This window comes from Cuculus canorus, chromosome 1, assembly GCF_017976375.1.
Source record: "Cuculus canorus isolate bCucCan1 chromosome 1, bCucCan1.pri, whole genome shotgun sequence".
Taxonomy (NCBI): domain Eukaryota; kingdom Metazoa; phylum Chordata; class Aves; order Cuculiformes; family Cuculidae; genus Cuculus; species Cuculus canorus.
The window spans coordinates 191,586,387-191,598,475 of NC_071401.1; the positions used below are offsets into that span (position 1 = coordinate 191,586,387).

A 12,089-nucleotide genomic window follows, 5' to 3' on the forward strand; every position below is an offset into this window, starting at 1 on the left:
AACCAAACAGTTTTGGCAGTTAAATAATCCTCACTTGGGAGTTAAACAATCTCTCCTTTTACTTTTTTGTTTCCATCATTCTGTTGCACCTCTCTTTGCTCTTTCAAAGGCAAAACTCCTGCTCCAGTACTTACAATAAGCATAACTTTTGAAGACCAATTTTGGAGTCTCTTTGCATACGCCTACAGGGTGGGGAGTAGCATGGGCTCCCTCTACGCCAATCAGAAAAAAAGCCACCTCTGATCCAGAAGCACCAGAGAGAAGGCTAAGTCTGAACGATCATCATGTTTCTCCGAGCAATTAACATTCCCCTAGTACTAGTCTCCTCACCTCAGGAGCAGAGTTTAATGTGAAGTGTTCTTCTATTTCCTGTAATGGAGAGTGAGTTACAAAGCACATCATATTTGACAAGACGATCTTCCTCTGTGTAAACTGAGAGAGGATGCTAGTCTTCCTTCTTGTTATATCCCACTTTGAGTGGCTGAGGTTAGAAAGATGTCATTACTATGTACAAAATACTTATGTTAATAACAAATTAGTAACTTCGCATCGACATATTGTACTTTCAGTGGACCTTTATTGTGTTATAACAGACACAGGATCATTTCATTATCTCTACAGAAGGATTTTAAATTAAGCTTCCTGAAAATATCTGAACTACATTAAAAATCAATTGTTTACCGAGACACATCCTCTTCTCAAAACGTCAAGTGGGAAGTTTTCTGTTGCTAGATATACTTTTGTCAGCTTAAAAGTCATGAAAAGAACAGCTGCTTTATGAATTTTCAGAGATTAAAAATGCCAGAAGAGTTGCAGAATCCATTTAAAATGAAGAGAACTGCAAAAATTCTGTCATTATTGCAGGAACTGTTTTCACTCCCTGTGGTTGGCAGAAGTGAAACAGGCTACAAACACATTTCAATGACTGTCTTGGGAACAGCAGTAGGCTCTTCCAAGGCTTTTACAGTACCAAGTTGGGAAGGGCATTTTCCACATGGGGTTCCTGAAATCTCCAGCCCAATTACATAAAAAGGACAGGCACAGCAGTGCTGACTGCTGCCTCTTCTGAGTTTTCACACCAACTCCACAATTCATGAGGCCCCAAAAATGCAGAAGAGTACACACCACCTACATAATGCAATGTGTAGGCGGTATCTGTTTGAGCCAGTGGAGGACCTAAAACAATACCAGCGTGGTGGCGCACTTTGGTTAATCAGCCCCACAACAAGGTGGCATGACAGCATGTGAGCATTCTAGTCTGGGCCCTCCAGCATTCTGGCATCTTCACACCACCACCATTCACATGCTTTGTCCAATGATGATAGAACAAGGACACGCCTAGGACTCCAGCTTGATGCCATGCTGGGCTAGAGTTGCATCCCTTCCCTCTCGCCTGGTCTCAGAAAGCTTGTGCCCTTGGCAGCCAAGTTGAGAGCAAGCAAGGGTACCACTCATTCTCCACCAGTTAGACCAGAGCCCTTGCAGAGAAGTGGAGGTCTGAATCCTCCTCTATCTGTACTGAGTCCTTCTAAACTCCAGGTGAGTGAGCTAACCTGGCTCATTATTGCCTTTTCCAACAATACTTCCAGGAAAGCTGAGCCAGAGCTTTGGAGGGTTTTTTTTGTCCAGAAAGGACATGTACTCAATATACATGGTATGTGATGTAAGCACCTCTGGGTACAAGCAGAACCTTCCCTACACCTCTTAATAAACTTTCCCCAGTTTTATGAGATGCCTCTCAGTCAGAATTCAGATGCAGAAAAACTTCCGAACAAATTTGTTAGTACAAAGCAAGTGTATTTGCTTTTCACCAGAATGGCTCTGGTGAACAGACAGTTCCACAGCAAAGCTGGACTCCCATCTTTTTCCTGCAGTTTCTCTGGGTGTTCAGGGAAAACACTCAAGAAGATTCCCCACCAGTCATCACATGTAAACCAAAGCCCTCAGAGGAACAACGGTGAGGAACAGGTGCAGATATAATTTCATGAGATCTGTATTCTGCTAGGTTGGTCTTCTTACAAAGAATCACCAGTTCATTTATGCTGAAAAACAGTACTCAGAAAACACTATGTGCCTCACATAAATGGTTTAAAAAGGCACACGAGAATGAAGAGTGGGAAGCAAAAATTTCAATGGGAAAGTCACAATCCTGACTTTTTTGTGATGCTGGTTTAAAAAAAACACCCAGCAGTTTTGTAAACCCCTTGTGACTCCTGCCAGAGCCTGCTGTGGAATGCAAAATCCTTGTGGGAAAGGACCTTACTTCATCCTAAAGCTGTTCATCATCACGTGGTGTTTCTTTTGCTTACCAGTTCACAACTAAAGCTCCTCTCTAACAGCCACCTGGTTTGTTTACTCTTAGCTGATGCTACCACTGACTCCTCTTCCCTGAGCTGCTAAAATTAGCATTGCAAAAGGCTTTAACATCCTTAAATGACAATTAGCTAATACTTCACATAAACCAGAGGATACACGTGTGCTTGCAAAGCACCTTATAGTACCACAGGACAGAGTGCTGATATTGGCACAACTACCCTCAGTAAGCACAAACAGTAATGCGAAGAAAAGCAGAACATGTACCTCAGAGAGGTGCAAATCATTGCCTATCATTTTCGCTTTCAAATGCAAGAACAGCAAGCAAGCTTTTATTCCTTGCTCCAATACAACTAGGTTTTGAAATGGAAGCACTAAAACCATTAATCTTAGCACATAAATCTAGCTGCCCCAGTGCAGTAGCTGCCTCCCAAACCTGAGTGTTCAGTTAGCACCAAAGCAGTGTTCACATTCATTAAAATCAAGGTTATAATAATAACAGTCCTTTAGCAATGGACAATTTCTACGGTGACAGCTCCAAGACAAAGCTTTATTATCCATCCACATGCATTCAGAGGTCCAGCAGTCTGAGCTCTCTGAATTTCTTGTTCAGCAGGCATTAAGCCTTGTTCTGCAGGAACCCACACCAATACGGCAGTATCGCCAGATCCACCAGGCATTGAATGTTTTTAGTGTTCCTGTACTACAAGGAGCCATTAGATTACGGAGATTAAAACCATTCCCATACAGACAGGAAAAACAACTTTAGCCCTTTCTGGTTGGAAAAGTCAGCTGATCCCTCCCCTGCTTAAGACATCCTTATCCAAGATCCCCTCCTCCACATGCCTCATCCTCCTGTCAGTCTGCAGCTTAAACTCCTCACATTTCCAGTCACATTTTATTTGCATTTACAGCTATGCAACAATTTGTCTCCATCTTCACTTCTCTGGATGCTTAGATTATCTCTTTGCTAGGATGGAAATTCAACTGGCATCTTAGATGAAGATATTTCCCCTTTAGTTGCAACCATTTGCCTCCAGTAACTAAACTATTTGCTCCAGTTTTCTTCTGCAGCTTGTAGAGGCTCCAGTTTGGATTGGGATGTGTTTCACTGAACACACTGCTGAGCCAAACTGCACCTTTACTTGTGCCTACTAATGGCTGAACAGTGTTCAGGGAAGAGCAACAATCTGCTATTCCTTTAATTAGGCACTTGCAGCTACAAACCCACACTAACTTGCAGCTGTGTTATATGTTGTGCACACAGTACACAGCTGGGAGGAAGTCTCTCCTTTTTAAGCCTCCTTGCTAATAACACACCTATATAAACAAGAGGTATAGAAGAAGCAAAAATAAAGTTACGGGTCAGGCTAATAACAATTAGAAATGCAATACACTAAATAGCAAATGCATGGAACTTTAAATATTTCCCCACATACACTCGCAATTGCTTTGATTTTTGCACACCTAGGTGGAGGAAATGGCATAAAAGGAAATGGCAAACAGTTTATGTAAAAATACAATTATAGCAAGGTGTCCTTCAGGAATGTCATAACTAAAAATAGTATGCAAATAAAGCTGAGTGCCTAGCCTTCTTCAAAAACACCTATTGCAGCAACAGTATTTTAAAATATATATATATATATATCAGGCTTTCTTCCAACAGTAAACTAAAGTAAACAAACCACACATTTCAAGAATGTTTTTCTGCTCACTTTTGAGAAGAAAAAAAAAATTAAGCATTTCCAGTATTTAAATTACTCAAACAATGCAAAGAGAAGATGGAAAAAAACAGAATACAGGAATCATATTCAGAAAGTGATCTTCAACTTCACTCCAACTGACACACACAGTTACACATTTCAGCCCAAAATTTTGACCAGGGTATAGGAGAATAATGAATAAGCTTTTCTGTGCTAGTTTCTCCATCCGATTATCATTCTTTGTCTTGTTTTTACATACAGAGTTACAGCCAGCTTGCCAGGACAATACTACAATTGCAGCCATAGCAAATGTCAGGCTTTGCTGAAGAGCTCTTGACCTAGTAGTAAGGGCTGGAGACACCCAGGACTGGCTGACACCACTCAGTTGAACTGCTCTGTCGGCCTGAAACTCCAACTATCTGCTCAGAGTTTACATGAAAGGGTGAGCTTCATTACCCTTTACCTTGGAGACTGCTACAAAGGTCTGTACAAAGGAAAGAGATGCAGCTAAAAGTGGTAACATAGTTGATCAGAAGGTTTTCAAAATACAGCATGAACCTGAATAATAAAAACATTCACAAATATTCACAAAAATGTTTTTATGACACAAAGCATTTCCTGGTTCAAACCAGAAATCAGTTCCTGGAAGTCCTACTGTTTGTGTTATGCATCAAATTACATCAACAAATCACAACTGTTCCATCTAGTTTATAAAACAATTTGATAACAAGTGCTTAAGCAATGTATCTTTTAGGATGGAAGGAGTACATTGTAACTCTGTGCTGCACAGTTAAATAAGACTTCAAGTAAATAACTGGAACAAAACAAACAACAAAGGAAGTCAAACAGAGCCTTCCATTTTCGCTTGACATTCGAATCATGATACCTCCTCCACATACCAGTGGAAGCTGATAGCAGCTTGCTATAAATTCTTGCCCAGTCTCCTTTATCATGATTCTCTCTCATACACATGGGGAAAAATATCAAAGAAATATTGCTAAATGATAAAAAAGTTACAGAAAATTAATTCAAAATCCTTGAGAATATGCTGATGATAAAACACAAGTCTTGTTGTTATATTATAATTGGGAAATGAAATAGAATCTATAGCCTTGTTATTTCTACCCCTTAGAAAATATCTGAAAAGCTCTGAACACACAAACACAACCCTCATTCTGAAGTTTGAAAATAATCCATTAAAACGTCCATTTGGAGAAGCAACTGAACAAGAACTTTCATTGATTTATTAGAGTACTCTACTTCAATCAAGGTAAAGGAATGCTTGTCTTCCTTTTTTTTTTTTCTGTCTTGCGAGTGAGCACTTCAGATCTTCTGAGATAAAACTCCAGAAATTTTACAGGTGCTTCCAGGCATAAAAGACAATTTTGTCTTATGTATACATATATATAAAAACAAACGTGTAAAATCAAACAAGTAACACTTGAAGTCTACAGATAATCTCACCTGTGTTTCTTATACTATTTACCAGTAACTTAAGTACTCTTAAGAGAGGCATCTTCTAAGATGTATTATTTATGGAAATGGCTACCAAGTAAATGCATTGGTCACCCCTTCAGAAATCTCTTCCTTCTTACAACTACTACTAGACAAAACCCCACCTACTGCAACCACCACTAAGGCTGAGTTCATCCTAAAATAACCTGAAGGTGTCAACATCAAGACTTCAACTAAGCAGCTTTTGTCATGTAGTGATCTACACTGTGAGGAATGTAATGAGGAAAAAAAATATCCAAGTGACCCAGAAACCCTGGGAACACTTTTAAGTTCCTCCTAGGGAAGTGTCATCCCACATGACATCCATACATCAGCATACCTCAAAATTCTGATGCCAACTTCTGCAGTTGAGAGAATGCTTATTTCAGCAGGCTTAAGCCCTTCCTTTCCACAGCGCACTAATTTTATACTTACGTAAAAAGTGTTTTTCCAGTAAGGCTATTTCCAGGTGACCTTTGATCTCATTCAGTCTGTCAGACTCTGTTCTGTTAAAATCCTGGACTCCTGAAGCCATGATGATGGTCCCTGGACCAGCCTATAAGAAAGCCAGAACACATCAACAGCTCAGAAGCACATTTCTTTTTTTATTTTTTTGTCATTTAAATACATCAACTTACTTCTGGGGCAGTAAAGAAACAGTGAGAAACATGCAAGTATCAACAGCTCTGCATGCCTCTTATTCAGCATTAAATTACTGAAATAAATGAGTGAAAGCTGATCAAATGCATAGCAGCTCTCCCATGGGAGTTTACAGAACACACCTCATGGAGTTACAGAAAACAGAGATATTCCCCACCCCCTTAGAATTCTGCATCATCATTTAGCCTTTCTTCTGCTGATTTAAAAGACATACTTGTACTACCCCTGTCTTCTTTGCATTAAATGAACGGTGAATGCAACATACTTTACATATAAAATTGTGAAGCTGGCAAAACTAATATTTTTCTAGATATTTACTAAGCTATTAGAAAACACATCTTGTATATTTTAATATTCATTTATGGAATTAATAATCCTGAAGACCTGTGGTCTCTCTGCACAGAAGATCAGCACAGGGGTCCTCCACTCCCCCACTCTCCACACAGACCTTTTATGGCGGAAGGATGTGGCTGGTGCCCAGAAGTTCACTGTGGCAGGCCAGGAGAGGGGGGAGTCAGGAGATTGTGCTTTGACAGATTTATTAGCACCCTTCCAATGAGCTGGGCACTGGAAATATCACAAAATGCAGGCATTGAGGAACAACTTTATTAGTTAAGAAGTGCAGCAATAACTGCCGCTTCCACAAAGTGAGCACAGAAGGATCCCAAGTCACCACAAGCAGAAGGTGAGTGATGCTGTTCTCCTCTCAAAGTCTACTTTTTCTGACAGCAGGGAAAAGGGTGGGTGAGAGCATCTCCCAGGTAACGGTTATTCAGGCACTGTGTGCAGTCCCCACCAGTTACAAAGTCTGTCAACCAGAATTATAAGAGCTTCTCCAACAGTACATATTCCAAACTGAAGCACTAGATTACAGATGCCCACACCTAAGAAATGATCTCAAGACAAAAACGGATTTATTTACCTGTCCTAACCACTCCCCCAGCCCTTGCCCTGAAAACATAAAGCAACTACATTGCTTTCAAAAGTCAGCTCGCATATATTTAACCATGGCATCTTAAATTACACACATATATAAACTCAACTAATCTACAAGAGAGTTAATTAAAAGACATTTTCTATGTTTTAGAAAAGATGTACTGAAAACTCACTCAAAGCAAACTACCTTCACTACTGGGAATGATTTGCTCTTCTAAGATAACACAGCATGCAGATACCTATTAAACAGCTCTTTTCCTGTTTGAGTTGAGCAGATGCTGAATTTAAGCCTTGGAATTTGTCTACACAGGCAAATTAGCACTCTGTAGGCCTTTACTGCATGGTGTTTACCTGGCAGCAACTCGCCACCTGGGCTTGCTCAATACAGCACCAGGCAGATATGCTATTTCAAGTCCCAAAAGCAGCACAGTTACACCCCCACAGCACTCTGTCAACACTGCCAGCTCTGATGAGCAGAAGCTGTCAGCTCAGCAGCAGCCTTGTGCTGCTTCCCGTTTTGGAGCCAGCATTAACCATGCCACAGCAGAGACCGACAGACCCCAGGGCAGTCCTTAGAAGGGGACCTACAGCAATTTGGAGCATCTTCCTCCCCATGCTCCAAATTTCCCATTCACACATGCGTTTAGCCAGAGAGGTGCAGTAAGACATGCCGTTTGCACCCACTCCAGCCACTGCTGAAGAATAACAGCTGCCTGTTTTCAGATTAACCTTTGCAATGATTTCTTATCTATAGAGCTAGGTCTTATTTATATATGTGGGAAGATTTAATGTTATCACTTGCCAGGCACTTAGCCCCAAGAAGGAAGGTGCGGCTGAAGTCAAACAGCAGCACCTTTACAACATGCTCTGCAGACAGGCAAAAGGAAAGTGTTATTATTATATAGATTACTGCCTAGGCATTAAAGCATGGCTTTCTAAATTGTACACCCAAGTCTAGTACAAACAGACAATCTCTGCCCCTAGCACGCAGCACTTCATAGAGTGCTGTCTAAAAGAAACAGTGTCATTGCTTAAAATTAAATAAATAGTTAACTAAAATCTTAAAAAAGATGTTGTACTCGTCAGGAATGCTCTCAAGCTCTGTGCATGTATTGGGTTTGTGTGGCAACGTTTTGATAGTGAAGAGCTACAGGGGTGGCTTCTGTGAGAAGATGCCAGAAGCTTCACCCAAGTCCAACAGTCAATGCCAGCCAACTGCAAGACAGACCCACTGCTGGCCAAGGCTGAGCCCATCAGCGACGGTGGCAGAGCCTCAGTGATAACATATTTAAGAAGGGGGAAAGTTGTTGCACAACAGTAGCTGCATCAAGAGAGAGGAGTGAGAATATGCAAGAGAAACAACTCTGCAGACACCAAGGTCAGTGTAGAAGGAATGGGAGGAGACAAGGCACTGGAGCAGAGACTTCCCTGCAGCCTGTGCTGAAGACCATGGTAAGGCAGGCTGTCTCCCTGCAGCCCATGGAGGTCCACAGCAGAGCAAACATCCACAAACATCCACCTACAACCTGTGGAGGACTCCATGCCAGAGCAGGTGGATGCACCCAAAGGAGGCTGCAACTCTCTGAGAAGCCTGCAAGGCTCCTGGCAGGACCTGTGATTCCCCAGACAGAGGAGCCCACGCTGGAGCAGTTCTTGAACTCTAGCTTGTGGGAAGGATTCATGTTCAAGAAGTTTGTGGAAGACTCTCTCCCGTGGGACCCCACACTGGAGCAGGGAAAGAGCATGAGGAAGAAAGAACAGCACAATGTGTGATGAACTGATCACAACCCAAGCCAGCATTCTGGCTCCCACCCAATCAGTCCTTGGTCCCCAACGCCCAGGCTGCAGTGCAGACAGGAACACAGAGACTGAGGTAAGAGAAGACAGGAAGAAAGGGGCAAATACCTAACCATATTCAAGTTTTCATCCTCACTGAAGATACTAAAGGTATTTTACCAAGAGATGAGCCACATTTCAGAAACCCATCTAAAGAACCAGCTCCACTTTTACTTCTTCAGGGATGTTGAGTCAATAACTAAAGGCCAGGATATCTTGACTGTACCTCTTAAGAAGTAGGAAAAAGCAAAAGATGCCTAGGACTGATGAGTGAGTGACATGGGTGAACAGAACTATTTCTGAAAGTTTTCAAGTGTGTCTATCTGTTAAAGCATTGGACCCAAGAAGTCTGACATCAATTATCATGTTAAAAATCATAATTAAACTAAGCTCAAAAGGCTACAGTGACCTTCTAAGTTAGAGAAAAAAGGAAAAAAAAACATCCACTAAGTTAAATCATAAGGCTGCTTGCTAATACTAGAAGCAAGATGATGCAAATATTGGATCATAACAAAATTATTTAACCAGCATAGTAAGATACAGTGATACAACGTTGGTGGAAAACAAACATGCAATTTCCAAAATTAGAGACACTATAATGTATTGATGAATACAAGTCAGAGGTATACAGAAAACTGAGCATGTCCAGGACAGTGATATGGGAGACTTTCAAGTAGATACTTCTTTTGTCCCAGAAGATTTTCCCCCACGCCAACACACCTCATGGTGTCGAGGTGTTAACAGGCTAAAAAGATAATAAATAAGGTCTTTACATTTGCTGGAGGTCAAATGACTGCCTCTGAACTCATAAGTACCTCTGTCTAAAGTTAGTATAACTGACTCAACTCACAAATTAACAAAAAAAAAAAAAATAAATCTTGTATTAACTTCAGCATTAACAGGGTAATGTCTCTTTCTCCTGCTGTCTCTGCAGGCTAGTGCTGAGACTTCAACTGGATTACCAACACTTAAACTGCAGGTGTCCTTTCTTGCTTCTGACTCACAGTAAAAGCTTGAAGGCTTCCACAGATTTCTGCTTTTCCAACTTCGACAGTATTTAACACAGAAGCCCTCTTAAAACATTGGCAATCACTATTACTTAGCAAAGATCAAACACAAGGCTTGGCAGTACCTAGGAAGACAGCAAAACACCAGAGCTGAGCACAGACAATCAGAGCCAGAGGGGTTAAAGGAAGATTTCTGATGACGACAGCTTGCCCCTAACCCACTATCAGAGCTCAGAGCTGCTGCTCCAAGCCACATCCAGCTCCGGATATAAAAAAACACATCTACCACAAGTGTGTTTTTCAAGCCATGTGCAGTTCAGGTTTTTCATAACAGCACCCCTCCCAACCAGAGCACTCTCTGACTTCCCTCCCTAAACCCTCTTCACTCGGCGAGCCCTGAGGTTTTGTTTTGTTCACTGAATACCAACACCACCTTCACTGTACAGGCACAGAAAAGGTCTAAGTCAATTCTTAACCAAGCAGATATGCATCTGTCCTCTCCATCTACATCACAGCACATCTTCAGCATCACATAAACATATCTGGTGAACTCCCTCCTATTTTACTTGCACATCGTATGTGGATGATTTCTCTAGCTATATCTAACAAAATGCTGGTCCCCTTTCCAAGTTTGTAATTAACTTTGGAGCATTTCTCAAATATGGAGGGCCCGGAGCAGCAAGGACACAGCATGCCAAACCCAGGGGTATAACCATCCACCCAAGGTACTCCTCAGGGCCTGGCAATTTTAAATTGCATTCATTTGAGCAGTCAAGAGTGGGGTGAGGGAAGAAAGGGAGGTAGAGCCTGCAGTGGTGAAACACTGGAACAGGTTGCCCAGAGAGGTGGTAGATGCCTCATCCCTGGAAGCATTCAGGGTCAGGTTGGACTCGGACACTTGGATGGGGCTCTGAGCAACTCAATCTCCTTGAAGACGTCCTTCATAATTGCAGGGGGGGAGGGGTGTGTGTGAAATCACAGTAGATGACTTTCAGAGGTCCCTTACAACCCAAACCATTGTATGGTTCTTCAGTAATGCAACAAACCACAGCTTGTCTAGAGAGGTCAGTCTCCTGAGTGCCTCAACTGACACTTCATGTGCATTTCTTCAAGTTATGAAAGGGTTCCCAGAGGCTGCTGCATTCACCCATTGTGAGGAAATGGAAAACCCAGCAACACCGCTCAAGAATTAAAGCATCTGCATGAACAGTTAATCCTTAGCAGCAATTCTGGGAAGCATACCCGTATTGGCAAGCTCCTAACACAAAGACATGGTTTACACATATTTAAAAAATCTAGTGCTAGACAGGTTTAGAGACTTTAATACCTTAACCTGTAATGTTTGCATTGTGCTTTATATCTTCCAATCACTGAAAAGGAGGTGACAGATACAAAAGTGTTTAAGATTTTAATTGACATGTTTCAGGAAAAGCCAAATTTTACTGGAACAGCAAGTAAATTAATGTTTTCTGTACCACAATAACTCAAATTTAATCCTAGCACGCTGGCAGGAAACTTGCATAAATAGATTAGACCGCTTTCAGCACAATATGCCAGGTACAAGAGAGCTTCAATCTGCAAGGCTCACTGCCAGGTTAGCGCAGAACCTCCACAGGTTTAAACACAAATTTGTTCTTTCTTCTCCTCTGCCAATGGAGACATGATCCTCCTCTGCATTCAACTCCTTCACATACATGCACATAGAATCACAGAATAGTTTGGGTTGGAAAGGACCATCTAATTCTAATCCCCCCTGCCATAGTCAGGGACATCCCACTAAATCAGGCTGCCCAAGGCTCCCATCTAATCCAGCCTTGAACACCTCCAGGGATGGGGCAGCCACAACCTCCCTGGGCAACCTGTGCCAGTGCCTTCCCACTCCCATAGTGAAGAAATTCTTCCTAATGTCCAGTCTAAATCTGCCCCTCTCCAGTTTATATCCGTTCCCCCTGGTCCTATCCCCACAAACCTTTACAAACAGCTCTTCTCCAGCTTTCCTGTAGGCCCCATTCAGGTACTGGAAGGTCACTATTAGATCTCCTTGGAGTCTTCTCTTCTCCAGGCTGAACAAGCCGAATTCTTTCAGCCTTACTTGTAGGGAAGGTGCTCCAGCCCTCTGATCATCTTTGTAGCACTCCTC

General features: G+C 41.9%; 1 protein-coding gene across 2 annotated transcripts in view; it reads right to left on the reverse strand.

Moving 5' to 3' along the window:
• Nucleotides 1–12,089, reverse strand: part of GRAMD4 (GRAM domain containing 4) — an 80,973-nt gene that overhangs the window by 39,357 nt on the left and 29,527 nt on the right. For both annotated transcript variants that reach the window (XM_054063016.1, XM_054063009.1), the window contains exon 3: nucleotides 5,946–6,066. In XM_054063016.1, the coding sequence (XP_053918991.1) occupies nucleotides 5,946–6,066 (121 nt within the window). The remainder of the gene's footprint in view (nucleotides 1–5,945; nucleotides 6,067–12,089) is intronic.